The sequence below is a fragment of the Brassica oleracea genome, chromosome C3 (genome assembly GCF_000695525.1).
Source record: "Brassica oleracea var. oleracea cultivar TO1000 chromosome C3, BOL, whole genome shotgun sequence".
Classification (NCBI taxonomy): domain Eukaryota; kingdom Viridiplantae; phylum Streptophyta; class Magnoliopsida; order Brassicales; family Brassicaceae; genus Brassica; species Brassica oleracea.
Genome location: NC_027750.1, coordinates 7,122,481 through 7,145,010, shown reverse-complemented (window position 1 = coordinate 7,145,010; position 22,530 = coordinate 7,122,481). Strand labels below are relative to the sequence as shown.

The window sequence follows — 22,530 nt, the reverse complement described above, 5'->3', positions numbered from 1 at the left end:
AATCTTTTAAAGGGGGAAATGGAATCATTATCCCCAAAATTTTGAAATTCGAATCCGCGCTAGTGGTCTCTCACTCGATCTCGAGGGCTAGGTCGTCGGCGATGTTTTCCGGCAGAGAGAACCCGACGGCGAATGTAAATATGCAGAATCTTTTCGTTCAGATCTTCGAGAGGAAGAGGCGAATCGTCGAGCAGGTCAAGCAACAAGTAGATCTCTTCGACCACCATTTAGCCTCCAAGTGCCTACTCGCCGGAGTCTCCCCTCCGTCGTGGCTCTGGCCTCCGTCTATACCTTCCGAAACTTCCGGTAGTACTTCCTTCCTGCTCAATTTCTCTCCAGCAATGTCAATTTCATTGTTTTTAGTACTGGTTAGTGTGGGATTGATGCTGCGAAGTTGTTTTGGTACTTCAAAATCGAAAAGGATTGAAGCTTATTAGCGTAATTTGATGTTGAAATACTGTGATAGGTAGGATTCAATGATAATAAACGGTGTTGGGGTTCCTAAGCATTATTTGATGTTGAATATACTCAAAGCATTATCTGGTTGAAACTAGTATCAATTTCCATCGGTTATATATGTGTTTCAGTGACGGTTGAAGGGAAGAGTTTCTGTTCGCTGTTCTTATTTTGATGTTTGTTCTTATGTGTACAGAGTTGAATAAGGAGGAGATCATCTCTGGACTCCTCTTTCCTCAATCAAGACCTTCCTTCATTTGTCCTAGCGGACGTCTCTTTCCGTATCAGCCGCCCGTCAGTTTTCTAGCTGACAGTGTAGGAAGACAAGACCTGACATCAGTGGTGAACAACACCTTGGAAGAGCAGTTGTTTGAAGAAGAACAACACCACCACCTCTCACACAACTTAGTCAGACGCGTTTCAGATCATTCGCACGAACATGATGATGGTACTGCATTTCCTAGAGATGTCCATGAGGAGGAACCATTGCCAGAAGGTGTCTCAAGCGGTTGCAGAGAGAATCAAAGCTGTCCGTCTCGTGGACACAGTCAGAATCAGAGAGTTGAAAATAGCCTTGGTGCTGCATCTCCTGGACGTAGCCAAGGGAAAATGGTTCCTAAAAGTGTCTCAACTACTGGTTGTGAGCGGAAACCGTCATCTCTTGGATACTGTCAAGATGAAACTGAACCAGACACTTGCTTTGACCCTGGACTACCAGTACCGCTTGATAAGATTCAGAGATCGAAGTCACGTCAAAAAGATTTCAAGCGTCGGAGTAGTGCCAAAACTTCCAGAAGCCGTTCAAACTATAGAAATGACCTCAAACCTTCTCCAGGTGGAAATATAGGCCCTGAGATTGCTTCGTTAAGGTCCGACAGTGTTAGGGAAATAAATTTATTTGAGCATGATGGGAATGATGAAGGTTGTCCCGATGAAGTAGAGGACAGCAATTCTCAAGGTAAGGGAGGGGATCAGTGTATTAAGTTTAGCTTATCTACAGAGTCTTCAACCCCACATCAGAAAGTGGTTCCTTTGCAAAGAGCTACCAGTGGAGATACTTCTGCTTCTATTGTACCAAAATCTCTAAGTGAGTCTGGTCATGTGAATGAAATGGATGTATTACAGACCACTGAGACAATTGATGAAGTGCCTGTTAAAATAGATGAGCAAATGGATGATCCCCACAGCAGAAGTTGCAATGAAACAGCTTATCTCGATGGAGGTACAAGATCTAAAAGCTCAAGCCATGATAGATCCAAGAGGGAACATCAAAAGTCTAACAACTCTGTTTCGGGTAGCATTTCGTCAAGAAATTCAGATCCCTCTCACAGGGCAGATAATGGAGTAGAATTACCCCAGGTAATACTTCTCACTAATGAAGATTCTAGGCTGAAAGATGCTGGAACGAGACTCTTTCAGTCTGAAATTAAAACAAGATCCAGCAGCAATGCACGGAGGAATAAATCCAAGACTGGGCATTCAGGCTCTGTTAAGTCTTCTTCAGTTGACCTGGAGCCAAGACATTCGATTTCATCACTGCAAGGTGGAGATGCAAAGGAGTCACTGATTCCCTCGACTATTGATGTTGAAGGTTTGGTAGTTGTAAATGTTACCAGCGAAGATCAAGCAAAAGAAAAGGGTGAAGGTGTAAAAGAGTCACTGGTTCCCTCTATAGTCGATGTTGAAGGTGGTAATTCTGGAGGAATTAGATCTAAGACCGAGCATTCAGGCTCTCTTGAGTCTTCTTCAGTTGACGTGGAACCAAGACATTCAGTTTCATTACTGCAAGGCCGAGAAGTAAAGGAATCGCTCATTCCCTCTTCTATTGATGTTGAAAGATTAGTAAATGAAGACATGGCCAGCAATGATCAATCAAAAGAAAAGGGTGAATGTGTAAAGGAGTCAATGATTCCCTCGACTATTGATGTTGAAGGTTTAGCAGTCGAAGATATCACCAGGGGCAATCAATTAAAAGGAAAGGGTGAATGTGTTGACACTAACATATGTTCAAGTGCTGGAAGGATCAGCCAATCTGGCGTATCCACAGATGAGATGACACTTGCGAGTGCAATTGAAAACTCTATACCCAAGACCGAGCTTTTGGGCTTTGTTGATTCCTCTTCAGCTGAACTGCAGTGGAGACACTCAGTAATGCAATCAGACGATGAAAGTGTATTGTTGAAGCCCGTTACTGATACTGGTGAAGCTTTATTAATGGACGAAGATAAGGCTGGGGAATCAACTGAAGTTAGCGGTATCTCAAAATCTAGAAGTTTAAGCCAAATTGACATCACGGTAGTTGAGCAAGTGGTGGTTGAATCTATTCTTCAAGAAAGTGGTACCCCAGAAGACATGACTGACCATTCTAAAAAATGGGATACTGGTTGTGTGTCCAAGGAAGAGCAGTCACAGGGTTCATTGACCAAAGCAGGGAGTAACCAGTGCCATGGGATATTAAGTAGGCCAAGAAGCTTAGCAACTGAAGAGAAATCAGCAAATGAATATAAGGATCTTTCTATTGACTCTGATCGTAAATCAACTGAGGAACAGCTTAAAGTTAGAGCAGGAAACGCATCACTGAGAACGCATGATCTCCCTGACTTTATGAAGCCTGAATCACACTGTTTTGATGATACTGGAGAACGCAGCTTCGATGACATTCCAATGAATAGTCGAGAAAAATCTACAATGGAGAAGGCCCTAGCACCAGAATCTGCCGCAAGGGTGTCAGATGTTCCATCTCTCACTGATTCTGAGGTAAATCTTTCGGCAGACAACGAAATGAACGACACTGAAGATCATAATGGCTTAGAGAAAGAAATGCTATCAGAAACGGAATCACCTGCAAGCCATACTGGCTTAAGAGGGGGAGAAAATGAACCTCCAGAGTCAAATACATCCTCTGGTCAGATAGATGCATTGAAAAAGAGACCTCAACTTGGAATATCCTCGGACAAAGGTGTTCCCCAGTTTAATAGAAATATAGCATGCACAGAAACAGGTGAATCTCATGGTCTAGAGGGCTCTATACAGGATCTTTTCTGCTCTAGCTCCCTTATGGAGGGTTCACAACTGCAGAATAAGCGGAGAAAAACCCTGTACAAAGTAACTAGTAGAGAGCCTTCGTCAAACCCAGTGGTGAATGTTCTTTTCTATGTCTTAGGATAGTTCATTATATGAGAGTTTTAAACTAGTTCGTGCTTCCAAATGTAACTAAAATGCTTTTTGAATCATGGTTTTTATATATTGCAGGGAGACATTCTCGACTCAGATTCTGTTAGGGAAACAGTACATCATAGTGAGGAAGCCGCAGGTCACAACCTCAATCAATACGATGTAGAGTTACAAAAGATAATTGGATCTGCATCTTCAGATCACTATGAAGTTGAGTTACAAAAGATGATTGGATCTGCATCGTCAGCTGAGTTACGATTTGGAGAGGTATGTGCTGTATTTCTCATTCTTCTTAAGTTTGTCTTGTAATTAGTAGCATTTCTCTCTTGAAAATAACTGTAGGCAGTTTAGAACTATATCATTACCTACTCTAAAGGAAATAGACAGTTATTCTTCACCTGAATATCTCAATCTAGACTTAAGTGTCGTAGAATCAAGCACCTCACAAGCTGCATATGTGTATATAAAGCTATTAACCATAGAAATTATCGGCAAAAATCTGAAATCCTCCTATTCAATATTATCAGCTCTTCTGTGCTCGTATTTGCATGTCTTTGTTGGTATGACTCCATTGCCAATAATAAACGACACAAATATTAAGCTGAGAGTTTGCATAACATTAACTCAAAACGGATATTTACAGGATTACTTATTCAAGGAAGCTGGATTGATGAGTCCTGCCTCGCTTTCCTTCAGACCAGAACAGAGTGTAGACAGGAGTCTTATTGCTCCAAATCAGGGACTTAAAACAGAAAATATGGACTTTCTGCCATTTGCTGGAGAAACATCTCACCCATTTGCTAGTGGCGTTGTACGTAGTTCAGATTGTTCTCCTTGTTTGTCACCCTTGGGTTTGACAGGCGCAGACGATGGAAGCCCCCCTGTTTTGGAGGGCTTTATAGTCCAAACGGATGATGAAAGTCAAAGCGGTTCCAAAAACAAGATAAAACATGACAGCTTCGAATTTCCAGGAACTACAGCAGAAAGTGCAACCATCATAGAGCAGATTCGCAAGTCTGCTTGCAGGATCACTCCCTCGTTAGATCCAGCTAAAATATTCAAGTTCAATGAGAAACTGGATTTGGATCAGTCCGTTTCAACTGAACTCCTTGATGGCATGTTTTTCAGTCAGAATTTGGAGGGTAGCTCTGTCTTTGATAACTTGGGGGTTAACAATGACTATACAGGAAATTTGTACACTAGCTGTCTGCCCTTTTCTGGTGCTGGCTCATCTGCCGATGCTAGGAACCTTCTTACGTCTCCAAATGGGAAGCTGTGGTATAGAAGTTTGCAAAAGTCTTCCAGTTCAGAGAAGCAGGGCATTCAGACACCAGACCTACCTTGCATTAGCGAAGAGAATGAGAACGTGGATGAGGAGCCTGAAAACCTATGCGCCAACACTCCAAAGCCTATGAGGTCAGAGAAGCGAGGAAGTTCAATTCCAGACCTTCCTTGCATAGCTGAAGAGAATGAGAAAGAAGATGAGATATTAGAAGCTGTCAGTCAAGTATCTGATGATTCCAAAAGTGGGAATGCCTCTGCTGAAAAGAAGCCTTTTGCTGATGTTGATGAAGAAACTATGAAATTTCTTCCATCTGACTCTAACGCTAAGATCCCTGTTGATAGACAGAGCCTAGATTCTGTCAATACCGCATTTAGCTTTTCTGCTACGTGCAACAACAGTGTCAAAAGTAAACCAGAAAGGAAGATGGGTGGTAGCCGAAGATTCACGAGTAAAGGTAAAGAGAATCAAGGTGGAGCAGGCGCTGGAAGAAATGTTAGACCGCCTAGTAGCAGGTTCAGTAAGACTAAGTTGTCTTGCAACTCGACTTTGACATCTGTAGGGCCGCGATTACCAGATAAACAACCTAGGCACAACAACATTGTCTCAAACATCACTTCGTTCGTTCCACTTGTGCAGCAGCAAAAAGCAGCTGCAGCAATCATTACAGGTAATAGATCTCTTAGTCTAGTAGAAAGCATTTGATATTTCGAATTACTTATTTGTCTGAACTTACCCTATCTATGTTTCCTCTAGGCAAGAGGGATGTCAAAGTAAAGGCCCTAGAAGCAGCTGAGGCTTCAAGAAGGATTGCTGAACAGAAAGAAAATGAACGCAAGATGAAGAAAGAAGCTATGAAGGTTGAGCGGGCAAGGCTGGAACAAGAAAACCTGAGAAAGCAAGAGATTGAGAGGAAAAAGAAAGAAGAAGAGCGAAAGAAAAAGGAAGCTGAAATTGCATGGAAGCAGGAGATGGAAAGGAAAAAGAAAGAAGAAGAGCGGAAGAGAAAAGAGTTTGAAATGGCAGATAAAAAGAGGCAGAGGGAAGAAGACAAGAAGCTGAAGGAAGCTAAAAGACAGCGAGTTGCAGAAATGCAGAGACAACAAAAAGAGGCTGATGAGAAACTACAAGCTGAAAAAGAACTGAAAAGAAAGGCTATGGTAAGACTAAGAACCCTCTTCTTGTTTTGATCTTTGTTTGACTAATGTGATGCAGGAGTTTTGCTGAATAAAAGGAAGTGACATTTTCAGGATGCGAAGATAAAAGCATTGAAGGAACTTAAAGAAGGACAAGGTAATGCTAGGATCCGTGAAGTAAGATCAAAGAGTAATTCCAGCGATGATACCAATGCATCAAGATCCTCGAGAGAGGATGATCTCAAGGTACGAGTTTCTTTCTCATCCTATAGAGACTTGGAGTTCTTTAGAGATGAGACCAATCTCAGATACATAACAATACTTGTGCTTATAGGTGATAAGCAACATAGGGAAAATGTCTGAAGAGTCCTACGACATCTCTCCATACAAATGCTCAGACGACGAAGATGAAGAGGAAGACGACGATGACGACATGTCAAACCACAAATTCGTTCCTTCTTGGGCCAGGTTTTGTTTCTTAGTTGCTTCTATCATTCTTTAATATGTTCAGCTCTCATTAGCTACTAAAGCGTCTTTGTTTATACAGCAAGAGCAATGTACTTCTCAGCGTCATTTCCCAAGAAAATCGTGATCCCGATGTTGCTTTCCCTGCAAAACGCTTCCGCAGTATAACCAAAGGTAAAATCTCTCGACTACACGTCAACATATAAAGACAACTCTCATAGTTTTACCCATAGTTTCTTTTCGATATTTGCAGTTCTTTTGCCGCGAAAGTTCCGAAGCCAGTAGCATAAACTACGAGGAGCCAAACTCAGATTCTCGGAGACAGTAAAACTGTGTTTCAAGTTCCTTAGTAGCTTCAGCTTCAAAGTCTGTGAATACACTCTCTTTGTGCTTAACCTATTGTAGCAAATGATCGTATTTGCTTTTGTTAGGATTAGTGAATGGAGACAGTAAAATTGTGTTTCAAGTTCCTTAGTAGCTTCAGCTTCAAAGTCTGTGAATACACTCTCTTTGTGCTTAACCTATTGTAGCAAATGATCATATTTGCTTTTGTAAGGATTAGTGAATGGATGTAACGCTTGAATTTCATTTGATTTTTATAACAACTTGTGGCCCTTTGGTTCAGTGAGTTTATATATTGAACAATTAGGTTTTTCGAATTCATATAAAACCCTATTTCAGAATGTTAATGTCATGATCAACATATAAACCCTAGTTCCAAGTTGATAAAGAATGGGAAGTAGATTTAAAGAGGATTCATAACATCCTTGAGCTCGTCTCAAAATTCACAGAAAACATTGACAATGGTCATGGAGAAGCTGAACGCCTTGTAAAGTCACAAGAAGGGATAACATCAGAACAAGCTTTAATCATATGAACTCTGGATGTACAAGGGAACCAGCTAAAAAGACTCCTTCAAATTTGTCTGATTCACAGTATGCATCTTACTATCTTTCTTTGCTTCTCTGATTAGCAATTAAGTATGCAATCATATTTATACTTTTGTTTTCTCTTGTTTTCGTTGGCAGTTCTTGATGCGAGTGCCAACCAGTTCCATAAGCTTAAGTATCTGAACTTGTGCTATTATGCAGAACATGACAAGTAAGACAGTGATGCGTCGTCTTCACTGGCTCTTTTCTCTGACAAATACAACTCAAAAAACATACCAAAAAACATCTGTATTAGTTGAGTTTCGGTATACTCCAGGTGTGTCACAACTGCTGTCTTACTCCACTTGCGTTAAAAGATCTTTGTTTGTTTGTTCTTTCTCTTTACAGAGACAGAGCGAGAAGAGGAACAAACTCTGAGTAATAGCTGGAGCTGTGTTGGCAATTCATGTGCTAACTTCACCTGTAAATCAGTCAGGACTCATTCAGATTAATTAGATAGGGAAAATGGGTAATGAAATGCAGAGCCATGGAAGATGCTAAAGGTCCTTCTCTGTATGTTTTTGAGGAATCTTTTGATGTAAACATTGTCAGAATGGAGACAAACTGGTTTGTTGTGTTGGGATGGTGTCTGATGGATCTTGCTTGATGCAGACAGAATCCTGCAGTACCACTCGTGAGCCTGTAACACAAATATTATTATTCATATGCATTGTCAATGTGTAGATTGTCTGTTAGCCTTCTAACAAATTTTTATTCCGTTTATACTAATTTGCGCTTACAAAAATTGGTAGCACGCATCAGGAATTTTAAAGAAATACATGCATCTGGCAACTATTACTGAACAAATAATTATGAAATTTGCCAAATCTGTATAATAAGCTTTATGTAACTAGAGATGTACAATAGAACTAAAACAGCTAGTGGATTAAGATTATAGTTTGGTAATATTGGGTAGATGATGAGTGATGGCGGCTGATGACGTTTTAGATTATAGTTTTGCGAATTGTTAGGGAAAAGTATTCATATTTCATTAAACAAATAGGCCACTAGATGAATTATAATTACAAAGATCACCTAACTTGTGTCATGATTTTGACAAAACACCGTTTAAGACATCTTTCAAAAGTGATTATATTCGAAATATAAAAAGGTAGCCAATTGATTATTTCTTTTGTTCTTTAGCAAAATGCTTATATTATTATATTTTTGTCAACAAATGCTTATTATTTTGAGAAAGAAAAAATCAATGTAATGAGAATTATTATTAAAAATAGTATCGAAAATAATGAAACAAGACAAAACAAAGCCAGCAAAGTCACTTGCTTTGCATCGGTTCGAACCAACATGAATGCGCTCAATTAACAGCCGTTAGCCAGCTCAGCTATCCGTTTATAAACCAAAAGACGTCAGGTCGGATGGGATTAACTCCGTTTATATAAACCGTTACAGACATCGCACCGAGAATGCAAATAAAAGAGAAGAAGCAAAAAAGGAATTAATTGAGAAAAAATTAAAAATAGGAAAAGTCTGTCTTTCTCTCTCATCTGCGATCAATTGTGTTCTCTCAATTTCCCCTTGGTTTTCTCGGGCGGCTTCTCATCTCCTTATTCTCCGAATCGTTCTTCTCCATTTCTTGAGATTAAATCTTCCTCCTTTCTTCAGACCCCCATGTCGGTACGTTCAAAAATCAAATCTTTATTAAGATCTTTTTTTTTTTTTTTTTGTTGATTCCCGATGTATGCTAGAGCATAAACCTTCGAATTCGATGTTGTGATTCTGATGAACAATTTTTGTCGCAATCGGTTTGTGATTCTGATAAGCTATTTGTCTTGTTGCTGGTTAATCGTTTTCCTGGATCTCTGTTTTTTTTAGCTTTTAAAGTTTCGATCTTTGGCTTTTATTCAACCTGAATTTGATTTGATTCAACTTGTAAAGCTCTCTTTTAAGGGTGTTCTGATTTTGGATTTAAGATATAAAAAGTTTTGAACACAGACAAGTTTAGGAGGGACAGATTGTTCTTGATTCATTTGATAGTGAAGAGGCATACAAATATTGTGTTTAGAGAGAAAAGCAAAGGATCTTTTATGTCTTGAGAGTTTGTTTGCTTATTTAAGAGACAAAGATTTGGTTTCCACTACTAGTTTTCAAACTTCATTTTCTTCTTACCTAACAAAAAGGATAAGAAGGTGGATAGGAACTTTTGAATTTCTCTTATGATTAGCTTTGGTACTATCTTTTTGACTTGTGGTGTTATATACTGTTTGCTAGGAAAATGGATAAGTTGATTAGTTTGGGCTATTGTACAAACCTTTTTCCCTGATAGTACTTGATTGTATGAATGTTTTCCTGCTTTCACATTTGCTTGGCGATGCTTTTGGTTTGTGTTTTATTCAAACCTGACACTTTGCTTACAAAGGATAAAGGCTAAGTAAGCATCGATTATCGAAAGATCATGCACTTAACAACATGTGAATACACAGCTTATCTCATCTAATTTGCACACAAGAGGGCTACACATTCGAGTTTGAGATTGAACTGTTGCTGTATTTGGTTTCACCATTTTGTGTGTTCACACCACATGAACAGGACAAAGGTCGTCCCTTGCCCAAGTTTGGTGAATGGGATGTGAACGACCCAGCATCAGCTGAAGGCTTCACAGTCATATTCAACAAAGCTAGGGATGAGAAAAAGACCGGTGGCAAACCAGGTTCACCTGGTAAATCCACTGATGGTCATGCTAAGTCCGGAGGAGGAGGAGGAGGAGGAGATCCTAGTAAACCCCAGCCTGTAAGTTTCTTCTTCGTCTTTTCTATCTTCTCTGTCTACTCTCTTTCCATCTATCGTCACACAATACTGTCTCTTTTGGCGTTTCAGAAAAAATGGCTCTGCTGCATGCAGTCTCCAGCTGTGGACTCTTGAAAGACACAAACATGGATTCTTCTTGCTGCCCCAAAGAAAAAAGAAGTCGCATTGCTTAGAGATTCTAGAGCAATGTTATTTTATGTTTTAATGTCTTTCTTGAAAGTACCCATACAACAGAAAAAAAGTTCCTAAGATGAGTTGGAGCCATATCACGGTTATGATTCCATCTTTGAAGTTGTTTGTTCTTCTTAAAAAAATTGCTGTAAAATCGTGTTGCCACTGTATCTATTATGTAATGCTTCTCATATGGGTCGTTTTTGGTTTTTAAATTTATTGGCGTCTTTTTCCTTGATTTTATCAATTTATTTACACCGTTGAACCAACAAAAAAATTAAAATATTTATTGTGTTGTAGTGTTATTCCTTTTGGTTTGCCTCTTATTACATCAAACAAATTATTTTATGTTCTCCGTCACGAAAATATATAAAATTCCATTGAATAAAAATTTGAAAACCCCTTTGTTCAAGTGGCTCTGAGTTGCTGCCTGCTCTGTTACACAATGGCATACAGGAGAAAACACAAACATGATGAATCCACCAAACACATGGGAGGAAGTTGGTTATATTGATGAGCTTTACCGGGGGCTTTTATGTTGGATTCTAACTAAGCCTCTTAATCGATACTAGATACCTTTAATTATGTGCTCCTCTGGATCTTAAATAAAAAATGTGCAACGTTTTGTAAAATGTAGATATTATACTAGTAAAGATCTTCTTATCTCGCTTTCAGTCCATCGGATTCACAATAAACTTTGAGTTTTGCTTCTTTTTGGTCAAAGTGTAAGAAAATAGGCGCATACTATTCTGTGATGATCAAAACTATCAAAGAGAGGTGGATTATTTTATATTCTCCAATTGGTGTTTAAAAAAAATAAAATAAAATCTCCAATTAAAATGTGAAATGCAAACACCAAGTAGGGGCCAAAGTAGAAAGAGCAAAAGCATTGTCAAGATGATCATCCTTGGAGGAGGAGGACTTGGCCCCAATTCGGACTAGTCAACAATATATTATATAATTAGCTCTATTTTTTTTTTTGCCTTACATGTCTTCTAGCTCACGTGGGAAATAGTTCTATGAATTTTCCCATTAACCTCCACGCAATTTCTTTTTCTTCTGGAATCTACGAATTTTCTCTTAATTATATGGAGTTGGGCCATAGAGTATGAATGATGAGACATTAAAACGATTGAACTTTTTTTTTTTTGGATTTATTAACGAGTAACAGTTCTTTTTGGCACACTTTACAGCTAGCTAATCACTTCATAACAAATTAAGTCTGGTCCATAAGGAACATTAACTCTCGAGAGGCAGTACGTACTAAAAGTGTTATGGATCTTATGGTAATCTATGCTCATGGAAACGGATACGTGGAAGCGGAAGCGTAAAAAAATGCAGAATCGATATTTTTTAAAATATAAGAAGCGTGTACGTGTTGGAAGCGTATATCTATATATATATATATATATATATAAATTAAAAAGAAAAATTAGGACTAAAAATTATATGATTTAAATTTGATATAAAGCATTTATTCATTTATAATAATTTTGAAATGATTTTATATTAAAACTGTAAAAATACACATAAATTAAGTTTACCAAAAAATATTATATTAATTATTTTTAATACTTCATAAATAATTGACACAATATATTTCAATATGTGCTATATCTTTAATAAAAAATCTCAATGCATAAAGATAATTTATAGTATTATTTTTTGTATATTTATAACTCAATTTTTATTACTATTATTTTTTTATATTTTATATAGATTAAAACTATGGTTTTATATTTTATTGATATACATTGCATTTTTTTTTTAAACGGAAGCGTGATTCCAAAACGGAATTGTAAGCTTCTAACATGTTTTTAAAGAAAATATTTTAGAAACGTTTTGGAAGTGAGATTCCGCAAGCTTCCATAAGATTCTGATTTCGAAGCGGGAAGCGGATGTCCGATAAAGCTTCCGTGCAACGTAGATGGTAATACAAAGAAGCTAAATAAAGCAAAGTAAATTAGAGCAATAAACAATTAGGTTTCACCGGAGACCAATCAAAGGCCGCCATTTGTCAACCAAACACACTTCCCCTCTCTCCTCTCTGTCTCTTTCTCTCTCATGGGCACTGACTTCGCAGAAATTCAAACTTCATCTCTTTCCCAAAGCTCTCTAATCTTTTTCATCTCTTTAGTAGGCGTCGAGAGAGTACTTTTTCTGATTAACGTGTTTTTAATCGTTTGGTATCGATCGTCTTCTTGTCTCTCTCCCAGAGAAATAATATAAAAAAGATTCTGTCCTTAAAACTTCACTCCGGAAAGATCAGGTAACGAATTCGATAGTTCTTGGTCATGCCTTTAAAGGTTGAATAGACGCTTCACGTTTTTTGATAATTAATTGATACGATCTGTGCGGATTCTTAGTGATTAGGCTTTAATTAATCATTCCCTTAATAATAACCTCTCTCTCTCTCTCTCTCTCTCTCTCGCTCTTGTGTATGAAAGAAAGAAAATGCAAAATGGTTGCTAAGAAAGGACGTCAAGATTCTTCTCCTTCTGTGGAGGTTGGGGAGATTGACACAAGCGCTCCTTTTCAATCCGTTAAACATGCTGTTAACCTCTTCGGTGAAGCTGCCCTTTCTGCTGATAAGCACCCTCTCATTCGCAAACCCACTCCTCAATCCGCTGAGGTAAAATAAAAACACTCTTTTTGATTTTTAATTCACAAACACTTTAAGTTGAGTTTCTGAGTTTATACAGAAAGTTTTGGTTAAGCAAACGGAGCTTCACTTGGCGCAGAAAGAGCTGAACAAGCTAAAGGAACAAGTTCAGAACGCTGAATCAGTCAGAGAGCAAGCGTTGAGTGAGCTGGATTGGGCTAAAAGAACCGTCGACGAGCTTACTCGTAAGCTCGAAGCTGTTAACGAGTCGAGAGATTCTGCTAATAAAGTGACTGAAGCTGCCAAGAGTCAGATCAAAGAAGCCAAACCAGAGACTGTTCCTGTGCCTAGTAGTGATGATGAGTATGTGACGGTGTGTAAGGAGCTTGATGCAGCGAAGCAAGAGCTGAGGAAGATCCGTCAGGTCTCTAACGAGGTTGCGGATACAAAGACTGTTGCGTTAACCAAAGTAGAGGAAGCTAAGGAAGTGACTAAAGTTTATTCCGACAAGATTCAGTTGCTTAGAGAGGAGATCACAGCTGTTAATGAATCAGTTGAACAGACTAAGCTTGCGTGTTCTCAAGCTCGTAAAGAACAGTCTGAGATTTTCTCAGAGAAGGAGATTCAGCAGCAATTGCATAAAGCTGGAATGGAAGAATCTGCCAAGAAGCTCCTCGCTTTGAAGAAAGAGTTCGACCCTGAGTTTGCTAAAAAGCTTGAAGCGCAGCTGAGTGAGACTTACAACGAGATCGATGAGTTGCAGAAGCAAATGGAGGATACGAAAGCATCATCTGATGTGGATTCTGTTAATGGTGTGAGCTTGGAGTTGAACGAAGCAAAGGGTTTACTCGAGAAGTTTGTGGAAGAAGAGAAGTCTTTGCAAGAGTCAGTGGAGTCTCTTAAAGAAGAGCTGAAGAATGTGAAGACGGAGCGAAGTGAAGTTGAAGCGAAAGAGGCTGAGATCGAAGCCGTTGCTGGAGATCTTAACCTGAAGCTTAGCAAAGGGAAGAGTGAGCTAGAAGAATGTGTTGGAGAGGAAACTAAAGCAAAGGCTGCTTTGGAAGATATGATGTTAACTTTGAATCAGATCTCTTCTGAGACGGAAGCTGCTCGAGGAGAAGCTGAGGAGATGAGAAACAAAGCTGAGAGGTTGGTTAAGGATGCTGAAACTGCGTATCTCTCGCTTGAAGAGATAGAGCTAAACTTGAGGGTTGCTCTAGATGAAGCCGAAGAAGCAAAAGCTGCTGAGTCGAAGGCGCTTGAAGAGATAAAGTCAATGTCTGAAAAAACCGACGCTGTCCGTAAGTCAACATCATCCGAGTCTGGAGGAGCTCAGAGCATCACACTGTCTCAGGAGGAGCTTAACTCACTGAGGAAGAGAGCTGAGGTAGTTGATAAGTTGGCGGATATGAAAGTGGCGGCTGCGGTGGCTCAGGTGGAAGCAGTTAGAGCTAGCGAAAACGAGACAGTTAAGAAGTTAGAGACGACGCAAGAGGAGATTGAGAAGATAAAGACTTCAACAGAAGAAGCGTTGAAGAAAGCAGCTATGGCTGATGCTGCTAAGAAAGCGGTTGAAGGAGAACTCAGGAGGTGGCGTGAAAGAGATCAGAAGAAAGCAGAGGAAGTGGCGTCGAGGATTCTCGCAGAGGCTGAGGCCAAGATGTCCGCTGAGTCATCATCACCGCAACATCATTACAAAGCTACTAAACAGAAGCCTATCATCAACAAACTGGAGAAGACTAAAACCTCTGTGGTGGTGTCAAAGAAAGTGCTATTGCCGAAACTAAGTGGGTTCTTTAATAGAAAGAAGAATCAAATGGAGTGGGGTTCTCCTTCTTATCTCCCTGGAGAGAAACCCATTTGATGTATGCTTTCGTTTCATGATTTGGGAACTTTTATTGTTGTGAACAATGAGAAAGCTGTGTGTGGTAAAGAAGGTTTTGTGGCTTGAGATCAGAAGCAGTTGCAGCTACGGTGTATAATGTGGTTTTTGGATTCTATATGGCTTGTAATAACATTTAAGTATTTAACTTCAGAAGATGGTACAGAGATTGTTGAAGAATGATACAAATCTCATAACTTGTTCAAGACGTGAAAAGAAAAAAAACAGACAAAAAAGGAGAAACACTAAACAGATTCTGCAAAGAAACAATAGGAGAATCATCAAATCTGAGACACAGTTTCTTGCAAAAGAACCTTCAGAAGAAATCAAACTCAAGATAATTGCTCTGATCAGATCTCACGCTTGTAGATGCAGCAGCCGGTACAGCAGGCGGAGTACAATTCACCGGTTCAATCTCAACCGGTTTAGGAATCTCAGGTGGACTAGCACACCGAACCAAAGCCCAGTTCACTCCTTCAAAGAAAGGATGCTGCTTAATCTCCGTTGCTCCACGCTTATAAGCTAACCTATGCTGCGGCTCCTTCACAAGCAAACTCCTTATCAAGTCTCTAGCTGCAAAGCTAACAACCGGAGAGTCAGGGAACCTCAAAGGCTGACCAACCACATTGAAGAGCGTAGCTCTATTCCCAGACCCTTTAAACGGTGTTTTACCAAACAACAGCTCATAAAGAAAGATCCCAAAAGTCCACCAATCAACCGCGCTTCCATGTCCTTCACCTTTGATGATCTCCGGAGCTAAGTACTCGTGCGTCCCCACAAAGGACATCGAACGTGCGCTTGTTGGCTCTGCAACGAGCTCTGGCAAAGGAGTCACTTGGTGGTTGCCGTTGTCTGTTTTCGGTTTCTTGTCTTTCTTGGATTTGGAGAAGAACCGTGGACCGAAGCAGGATGTTGGAGCCATTGAGATGCAAGATGGTTGCTGGATGCAAGCTGGTTGTTGCGAGCAAGAAACTGAACTCTTTGACAAACCTTCGGAACCTGAAAGATTGGTTGATGATCTGACTATAGAGAGGCTAACGGTGCATCTCAAGGAGAGATCGAAATCCGAAAGCATCACGTGTCCGTCATCTCTCACAAGAACGTTCTCTGGCTTCAGATCACGGTAGATGATCCCAAGCATGTGTAGATACTCCATTGCAAGAAGCACTTCCGCTACATAGAACCTGACAACAGTAACATAAGTCAATACACAAAAGCGGTTTCCTAGAATTAGGCCTGAGCGTTTTTACCCCAAACCTACCTAAACCCGAACGGAAAACGGAAATTCTATCCGAACCGTTATACAAAAATATCCGAATGAGAGTTAAGAGTTTGGTACTTTGGGGTTTGTGTACAACCCAAACTGAACCGAAAACTGAATTAGGATACGAGAATATCCAAAATTAGTTAAATATGTTAATGTTTTTATATATGTAACTAATTTAGATGTTTTAAAGTTTTTTTTTAAATTGTAGTTTGTTTTAATTATTATTTTGATATTTTTTTGTTAGTTTAGGTAGTTTAACTAGTTATAATTAAATTTCTGAATAATTTATATATTCTGAGTATTTTTTTTTTCAAATTTTTAGTTTTTTTTATAAACCTCAACTGAACCGGGAAGGAACCCAACCCGAAAATTAGTAAAACCCGACTGAACTTATGAACATAATACCGAAAATCCGAATCGAAAAATCCGACGGCCCCCGAGCGCCCAGGCCTACTAAGAATAAAGAAAGTTTGAAACTTAGTTCTTACTTTGCTGCTTGCTCGGTGAAGCGTTTCCCAGGCTGTCTCTGTCTCAGCGTATGCAAGTCACCACCAGGACAAAACTCCATAACCAAACAAGAGAACTTCTCCGTCTCAAAATGACTATACAACGTCGGGAGAAACGGGTGATCAAGACACTGCAGTATCTCCCTCTCCGTCTGAGCTCTAAGAAGCTTCTTCCTGCTAGCCAAAGCTGTCTTATCCATAACCTTCATCGCGAAATAACACCTCGTCCCGTTCAACTCGGCGAGATGAACCGTTCCTATATCCCCACATCCTAACCTCTTCAAGAGCCTGAAATGGTTCAACCCCAAACCGCCGTGCTTGGTTCTAACGGCTTGGATGGCTTCCCACCTCACGTCGTTGGCCTTGTGAGGCTTGTTGACGCTGCTGCTGAAGCTGCTGCAAGTGCTCTCGTCGCTTATGTCGCTGCTTGTGCTCGGTCTGCAGGTGCTGCTCTTCCCGCTCTCGCCTTGCTCGCTGGTCTTTTTGTTAGTTGGATCGGCTAGAGACAGAGTGGAAGACACTTGATCTGCTAAAGTGTTGACTGAGATAGTGTTACTGGAACTGGTGAGTGATCCTTCTGGAGTTTTAGAGGCCATGGAGTAACTAAAAAACACTAATCAGAGCAAAGCTTGATTTGTGATTATTCTTTCTTCCCTGAGACTATATTGCCACAGATTCCATCATCTAGTGACTTGATCTAGTCATCAAAACAAAAAGAATAGCATCAGTAACTATGAGAAGATTGAAAATCGAGAGATCCAATTAAAATGGATCTTACTAATGATGCACCAATCAATTGAATCAAAATAAGCAAAAACAGAATCGAAACTTTTACAATGCAAAAAGATGGAGTTTTTTATTTTTTCTATTTATCTCTATGGGGGGTTACACAGATCTCCATAAAGTAAGCTTTTGGATCTAACAAGAATCAGAGAATAGAACCCAGGAAAGAAGAAAAAGAGCAGAGCTTTACAGAGGGAGAGAGAGAGGGAGGAGAGAGAAGCCATTTAATCGTTACCTTAAAGTCGAGATTTTTGACCGATGAAGATCACGAGCTACCCGCTTTGCTCAGAGAAGGATTAAGCAAAGGGAAGAAGAAAAGATAAAGGAGAGGAGAGAGAAGCTTCACTGTTCATGTAAGGCTGTAGAGAAATGAACACATCCCCTTGCTTCTACCATGGAAATGGAGAGAGAGAGAGAGAGAGAGTTGGGTCTACACCATGAAAAGAGGGAAGTAAGAGAGAGAGTTGGGTCAAATAAAAAGTTTAATATTTTTTTATTTTTTTGAGGGATTCAATTATTTCAATGTATTTTCGCTTTCTCCAAAATGGAAGACAAAGGTTTACATCAAGGATGCCGTCTTGAGCTTGAGCTGTAACAGTTTAGGCTTTTTTAAAGATAAAAATTAAAATTAGAAAATAATTTTTTTTTGATAAAGATTATTGTGTATTATTAAGGAAATATATAGGGATTATTGTGTTTGAAACTTATTTTTGAGTTTTAAGATTTATTTTTGAGTTTTGGAGATTTTCCAAATTTTGTTTGAAATTATTAAAATTAGCATATTTTGGGTATTAAAATGAGCATAATTTTAAAAGTAAGTATATTAAAATAAGTAAATTAATTTGTTTAGGTATTAAACTAAGTAGCAAATAAGTAAATTAATTTGTTTAGGTATTAAACTAAGTAGCAAACAAGTTTGGGTATTAAAAATGTTAACGTAATTTAGTTGAGGTATTTTTAAATGTATTATTTAAATACATAAAGAAACATGCAGACCAGGTGTCTAGTTGTTATTAAATTTCACCATCGTAGCTTTATAAAGTTGGAAACTTTGGAGTTCCAAAGATGTCTACAAAGGGTTAAAGCAATTTCTGATTTGTTTCAATATATATTAAGTTTCCTTATATTGTAAGATAACATTTCCTATTGTTTTCCCATTGAATCGAGCAGAAATAATGTTTTTTTTTCTGTAGAAAAGGTTCAAATGGAAGTTGACAAACACACAAGATTGTTTTTTTTTTTAAACAAAACACAAGATTGTTGAGCATTAAAAACACAAGTAGGTATAGTTTGTCCGTTTAGTTATCTCAATAATTCACTTTAACATCATGCTCTTAAATCCAATAACGACCACTGCTACACGATCCGCTTGGGACGTGAAACGAGCGTGACAATTCCATTTGTAGAATAAAATAATAATCCAATTATAACAAATTATTATTAATTTGTTTCCACTACCTAATTGTTAAAAGATTTATAAATTAAGATACTAAATTTTCAATACATTTCATTAGTTAGCTTGAGTTTCGGTTTAGCATTTTGAAGCAAAATTTCGTTATTAAAACGAAAATATTAATGTCTTCAAATGATCAACACCTTATTAATACAGCTGCTAACTCTCTAGTTTTCTTTAACTTTGTTTTTCTCTAGAGTCGATCAAAATAATTCTTGATGATGGGCATGCTTTTATAAAGTTACATGTAAATTCTTTTTTCCATTTTCTGATTTACTTATGTGGTAGGTAGTGTAAACTTATGGTGAATTAATCACTGTTTAATTATAGTTTATATCCACTCCGCTTTAAACTTTAGTACGTACAACCCAAATGTCAGAACACAGTCCACATGATTTTGTCTGACGTATAAAATAAAAATGATAGCCCACCTGATTTAATTACATCTTCTTTTGCTACGAGATAATCTTTTTTGCTAGAAAAAATGTTCTTTTGAAGAACAGACATATAAATGTTCTTAGTTTACAAAAAAAAGACATATAAATGTTCTTTCGAATAATTATAAAATCACGGAAAAGTAAACAAATTGTATTGAATTATTCATACCATCATAATACAGGAATTGATTGATTGACTCATATAATCGACCGGTTGGATCTCTTTAATGATTTTAGAATATTTGAAATATTTTTATATAAGAAAATAAATTCTAAATAATGCAAATTGTTTTTAAAAGGCACAAAAAGGATAAATAATTCAGTTACAAAAAAGGATAAATAATAATCAAATAATTAAATATTGAGAGGTCGCAAAACAAGATCTGACAGAGATAGATGAAGAATGGGTTGTCATGTTCACCAACACAAGTCCCACTTCTGAGAGAGATCTCTAGTCTCTAACTAACTACTTACAACCAATCAACAGCTCACTGACAATTCCCTAACTTTTAATCATCATTTCCAAAAGAAAAGCTGAAAAAATTCATAGCCTTTCAACTTTCAATATACACACATTGTTGTCGACGATTATACATTTGATTTTAGTTTGGTCTTACAGATATTAAAACTAAACAATACAGTTTGTATGTGAAAGATGACAAGGGCTTATTAGTGACTGGGTCAAGAACCCTACTCAACATCACATTCTTAAAAGATATTTTTAATGTTACACAAATAGTTCGTGATTGAATAATTAAAACAAGAAGCCAATGTATGGCACATTCAACTTCCCCATGAGCATAGATGAGAGAGTGTCTGATGCAAAAATCACTCAATCATTGCTTCTCCTTCGACTTCTCTCTAATGGCTCTTCTTTCCTCTTCCCTGCATATGTGTTCATTCAAAGCATTGTCAAGTCAAAAAAATATAAGACAGCCCAAAGGATTTCCTTCTTTCAGTTCATGGTTTTTGATGAGGTGAGAAATTTTCTTACCTAGCTTGAGCAATTTCCATCTTCCATTCAGATCTCTTCTTCTTTTGCTCTTCCTTTCCTTAGATGGATCCTCAGCATTTCCAGATTTTGATTTCTTATCTTTAATGCCTCTTTTATCCTCCTTTGATTTTGCAAGTCTCTCCTTGTTTTCTTTAGTTTCCTTTGGTTTCTTATTGGAACAGGAGGCTTCTCCATCTCTTCAATAGCATCAGGCCCTCAGCTTCATCATCATCATCTTCCTCTACAGTTTCCTGTAGGTTAATGTATTTCGGTTATACAGCTACTAGAGTAACCACAAAGAATCCGTTTCCATGTTGTGTACATGAGGGTAAAAACGTTTAGTCTTCTTTAAAGATAGATGGAATCGGTGTTCTCTAAACTTTGTAAATCTGATAAAACCAAGACAAAGATTTGGAGACGTTAAAGACAGTATCATTGTGATGTTCATTTACATATCCCAACAGATAGAACTGTGTACATTACCCGTCTTGGCCAAAATCGAGTCCAGTTTTAACAAGTTGAACATAATCAATGACAGATTCACCAACGAGCTGTTGGTCCATGGTAAAGAAGTTTCTGGTAGGCACTCCGCCACTTGGATTCAATTCTCGTTGGGATTACCTATTTATATTGTTTGGATTCCCGAAAAAGAGGAGAAACCATTTCTTTTTACCAAACAAAATGACAGCTTTGTTCTGCGCAATTTTTTCATACAAAAGGAAAAATTAAGGATGCATATATAAAGAACAAGGGTGAGAAATATGGGGGAGGGACATATCAGTTAAATTAACCTCCGCAACCATAAGTGGACATCTTGAGTAAACAATATATCTACCAGTTTTGGAAGTGGCATCCTCCATATCAATAGCGGCAAGTAAAAGTTGCTGCATATTTATAACAAAGTGTTATAATCGCTCTTATCTGACTGCGAATGTTAATTTTGTTTGCTCAGATATATTTGACTTTTCTAAGAAGGTACAGGCTGAGCAAAGTTCTTTATTTCCTCAAGAATTTTGGAAACTTTAACTAATTTATCTTTTGATATAACCCGTTCGGAGCACAGAACATTTAGTTATAAACCATTTACAAAAAAAAAAAAATGTAGTTATAAAGACCCAGGGCTTAACCAGGGGCAGGGCGAAGGCACGATGGTAAAGGGTGCAAGTTCCCCCATACAAATAGTAAGATTCAAAAATTTAGGCTAAGACATTTAAAATTTGTTAGCTAAAAAGTTATGCACTCATAGTTTCCCAAGTTCAGTTCTCCTTTATGCTTCTTTTTATAAATAATGCACCCATAGTATAAAATTTCTAGCTTTGCCCCTGAGCTTAACTATGGTTTAACAGAAATTAAGTTCGAAGTTACTGACCCCAGTCCCACTGCAAGGTGCATATCCAACAATACTCTAATGCAAGGAAAAATAAACAAAGTGCAAGGAAAAAACAAAAACTACGTTAATGCATACTGAACAAACTTAAGCAGATAAAATTTTAACAATTTCAGTCATGCCAGTAATGTAGATATTATGGGTTTTATGAAGAGGTATCGCAGATTCAACGATCTCAACTTTCTATATAATTAATGAAATACGGAATTTTCAAGAAGCTAACCTCTCCTCCATTAAAATTGCAAACCCCCATGGATGCAGATTGGCAGTTAGCGACTTGAGCCTAGGTACTTTGATCTCATTCGCATATATTAAGCCTGGTGATAGCATCATTATATCATAATTATACTTAAAACCAAAATAATAATTATAAGCATTAGTACAAATCAGCTTGAATAGAGCATATATTAATGGGCCTTGATTCATATAATAGAAAAGCCTACTTTAATAGTTTGGCCTCATTTTTATATCTACTCTATTAAAATAGAATCCTAAATTTATCTACTATTGAAGTTGTTATTTATGTTTTGGACACTTTCAAGTTTGTTAGTATAATACTTAATTTATGGATCATATCAAGTTACTTACAATATATTTATATTAAACGCTACTGCTACATTAAAATCGGACAACTTAGATTAAACCAATAATCTACTCTATTTTAAGTAAACCAAACGAATTATGTTCCACTAAAATTAAAATAGACCGATTGTATATACAATTATATTAGTAATACAATAACTCTTATTTGGACCTCTTTTACCATAGATGAAACTTTGTTCTAAGTTGATTTATACCTTTCTCTTACCCACATCATATATTTTATACATCATTCTGAAA

General features: G+C 37.8%; 4 protein-coding genes across 5 annotated transcripts; 3 read left to right on the top strand and 1 right to left on the bottom strand.

Moving 5' to 3' along the window:
- Window positions 1-53: 53 nt before the first annotated feature.
- Window positions 54-7,119, top strand: LOC106333154. Its single transcript, XM_013771629.1, has 9 exons — window positions 54-306; window positions 653-3,594; window positions 3,709-3,897; window positions 4,274-5,582; window positions 5,669-6,072; window positions 6,163-6,294; window positions 6,383-6,516; window positions 6,596-6,687; window positions 6,767-7,119. The coding sequence occupies exons 1-9, from the start codon at window positions 102-104 to the stop codon at window positions 6,796-6,798; spliced, it is 5,439 nt and encodes a 1,812-aa protein (XP_013627083.1). The 5' UTR covers window positions 54-101; the 3' UTR covers window positions 6,799-7,119.
- Window positions 7,120-8,862: 1,743 nt separating this feature from the next.
- On the top strand, window positions 8,863-10,617 carry LOC106333157. Its single transcript, XM_013771633.1, has 3 exons — window positions 8,863-9,077; window positions 9,990-10,190; window positions 10,278-10,617. Exons 1-3 carry the CDS (start codon window positions 9,072-9,074, stop codon window positions 10,320-10,322), a joined length of 252 nt encoding a protein of 83 aa, XP_013627087.1. The 5' UTR covers window positions 8,863-9,071; the 3' UTR covers window positions 10,323-10,617.
- Window positions 10,618-12,438: 1,821 nt separating this feature from the next.
- LOC106333155 (WEB family protein At5g55860-like) lies at window positions 12,439-15,026 on the top strand. Of its 2 annotated transcripts, none has more exons than XM_013771631.1 (3): window positions 12,439-12,648; window positions 12,827-13,011; window positions 13,121-15,026. In XM_013771631.1, the coding sequence occupies exons 2-3, from the start codon at window positions 12,841-12,843 to the stop codon at window positions 14,843-14,845; spliced, it is 1,896 nt and encodes a 631-aa protein (XP_013627085.1). In that variant the 5' UTR covers window positions 12,439-12,648; window positions 12,827-12,840; the 3' UTR covers window positions 14,846-15,026. The 2 variants fall into 2 exon arrangements, with proteins under 2 accessions (XP_013627085.1, XP_013627084.1); XM_013771630.1 differs by having other exon boundaries at window positions 12,443-12,648; window positions 13,082-15,026.
- LOC106333156 (serine/threonine-protein kinase D6PK-like) lies at window positions 14,977-17,876 on the bottom strand. The gene is made up of 3 exons (XM_013771632.1): window positions 17,655-17,876; window positions 16,619-17,333; window positions 14,977-16,047 (listed from the first exon to the last, which is right to left on the bottom strand). Exons 2-3 carry the CDS (start codon window positions 17,230-17,232, stop codon window positions 15,180-15,182), a joined length of 1,482 nt encoding a protein of 493 aa, XP_013627086.1. The 5' UTR covers window positions 17,233-17,333; window positions 17,655-17,876; the 3' UTR covers window positions 14,977-15,179.
- Between the last annotated feature and the right edge of the window lie 4,654 nt (window positions 17,877-22,530).

What these genes read in the sequence shown, in the direction of transcription:
- LOC106333154 (XM_013771629.1), top strand. Translation starts at nt 102, where the DNA reads ATGTTTTCCGGCAGAGAGAACCCGACGGCGAATGTAAATATGCAGAAT. An exon ending in AACTGAAAAGAAAGGCTATG is followed by an intron (nt 6,073 to 6,162) that starts GTAAGACTAAGA and finishes TGACATTTTCAG; the next exon opens with GATGCGAAGATAAAAGCATT. An exon ending in CTTCCGCAGTATAACCAAAG is followed by an intron (nt 6,688 to 6,766) that starts GTAAAATCTCTC and finishes CGATATTTGCAG; the next exon opens with TTCTTTTGCCGCGAAAGTTC.
- LOC106333157 (XM_013771633.1), top strand. An exon ending in ATCCTAGTAAACCCCAGCCT is followed by an intron (nt 10,191 to 10,277) that starts GTAAGTTTCTTC and finishes TTGGCGTTTCAG; the next exon opens with AAAAAATGGCTCTGCTGCAT.
- LOC106333155 (XM_013771630.1), top strand. Translation starts at nt 12,841, where the DNA reads ATGGTTGCTAAGAAAGGACGTCAAGATTCTTCTCCTTCTGTGGAGGTT. An exon ending in CCACTCCTCAATCCGCTGAG is followed by an intron (nt 13,012 to 13,081) that starts GTAAAATAAAAA and finishes GAGTTTATACAG; the next exon opens with AAAGTTTTGGTTAAGCAAAC.
- LOC106333156 (XM_013771632.1), bottom strand. Translation starts at nt 17,232, where the DNA reads ATGGCCTCTAAAACTCCAGAAGGATCACTCACCAGTTCCAGTAACACT. An exon ending in TTCACCGAGCAAGCAGCAAA is followed by an intron (nt 16,048 to 16,618) that starts GTAAGAACTAAG and finishes TACTGTTGTCAG; the next exon opens with GTTCTATGTAGCGGAAGTGC.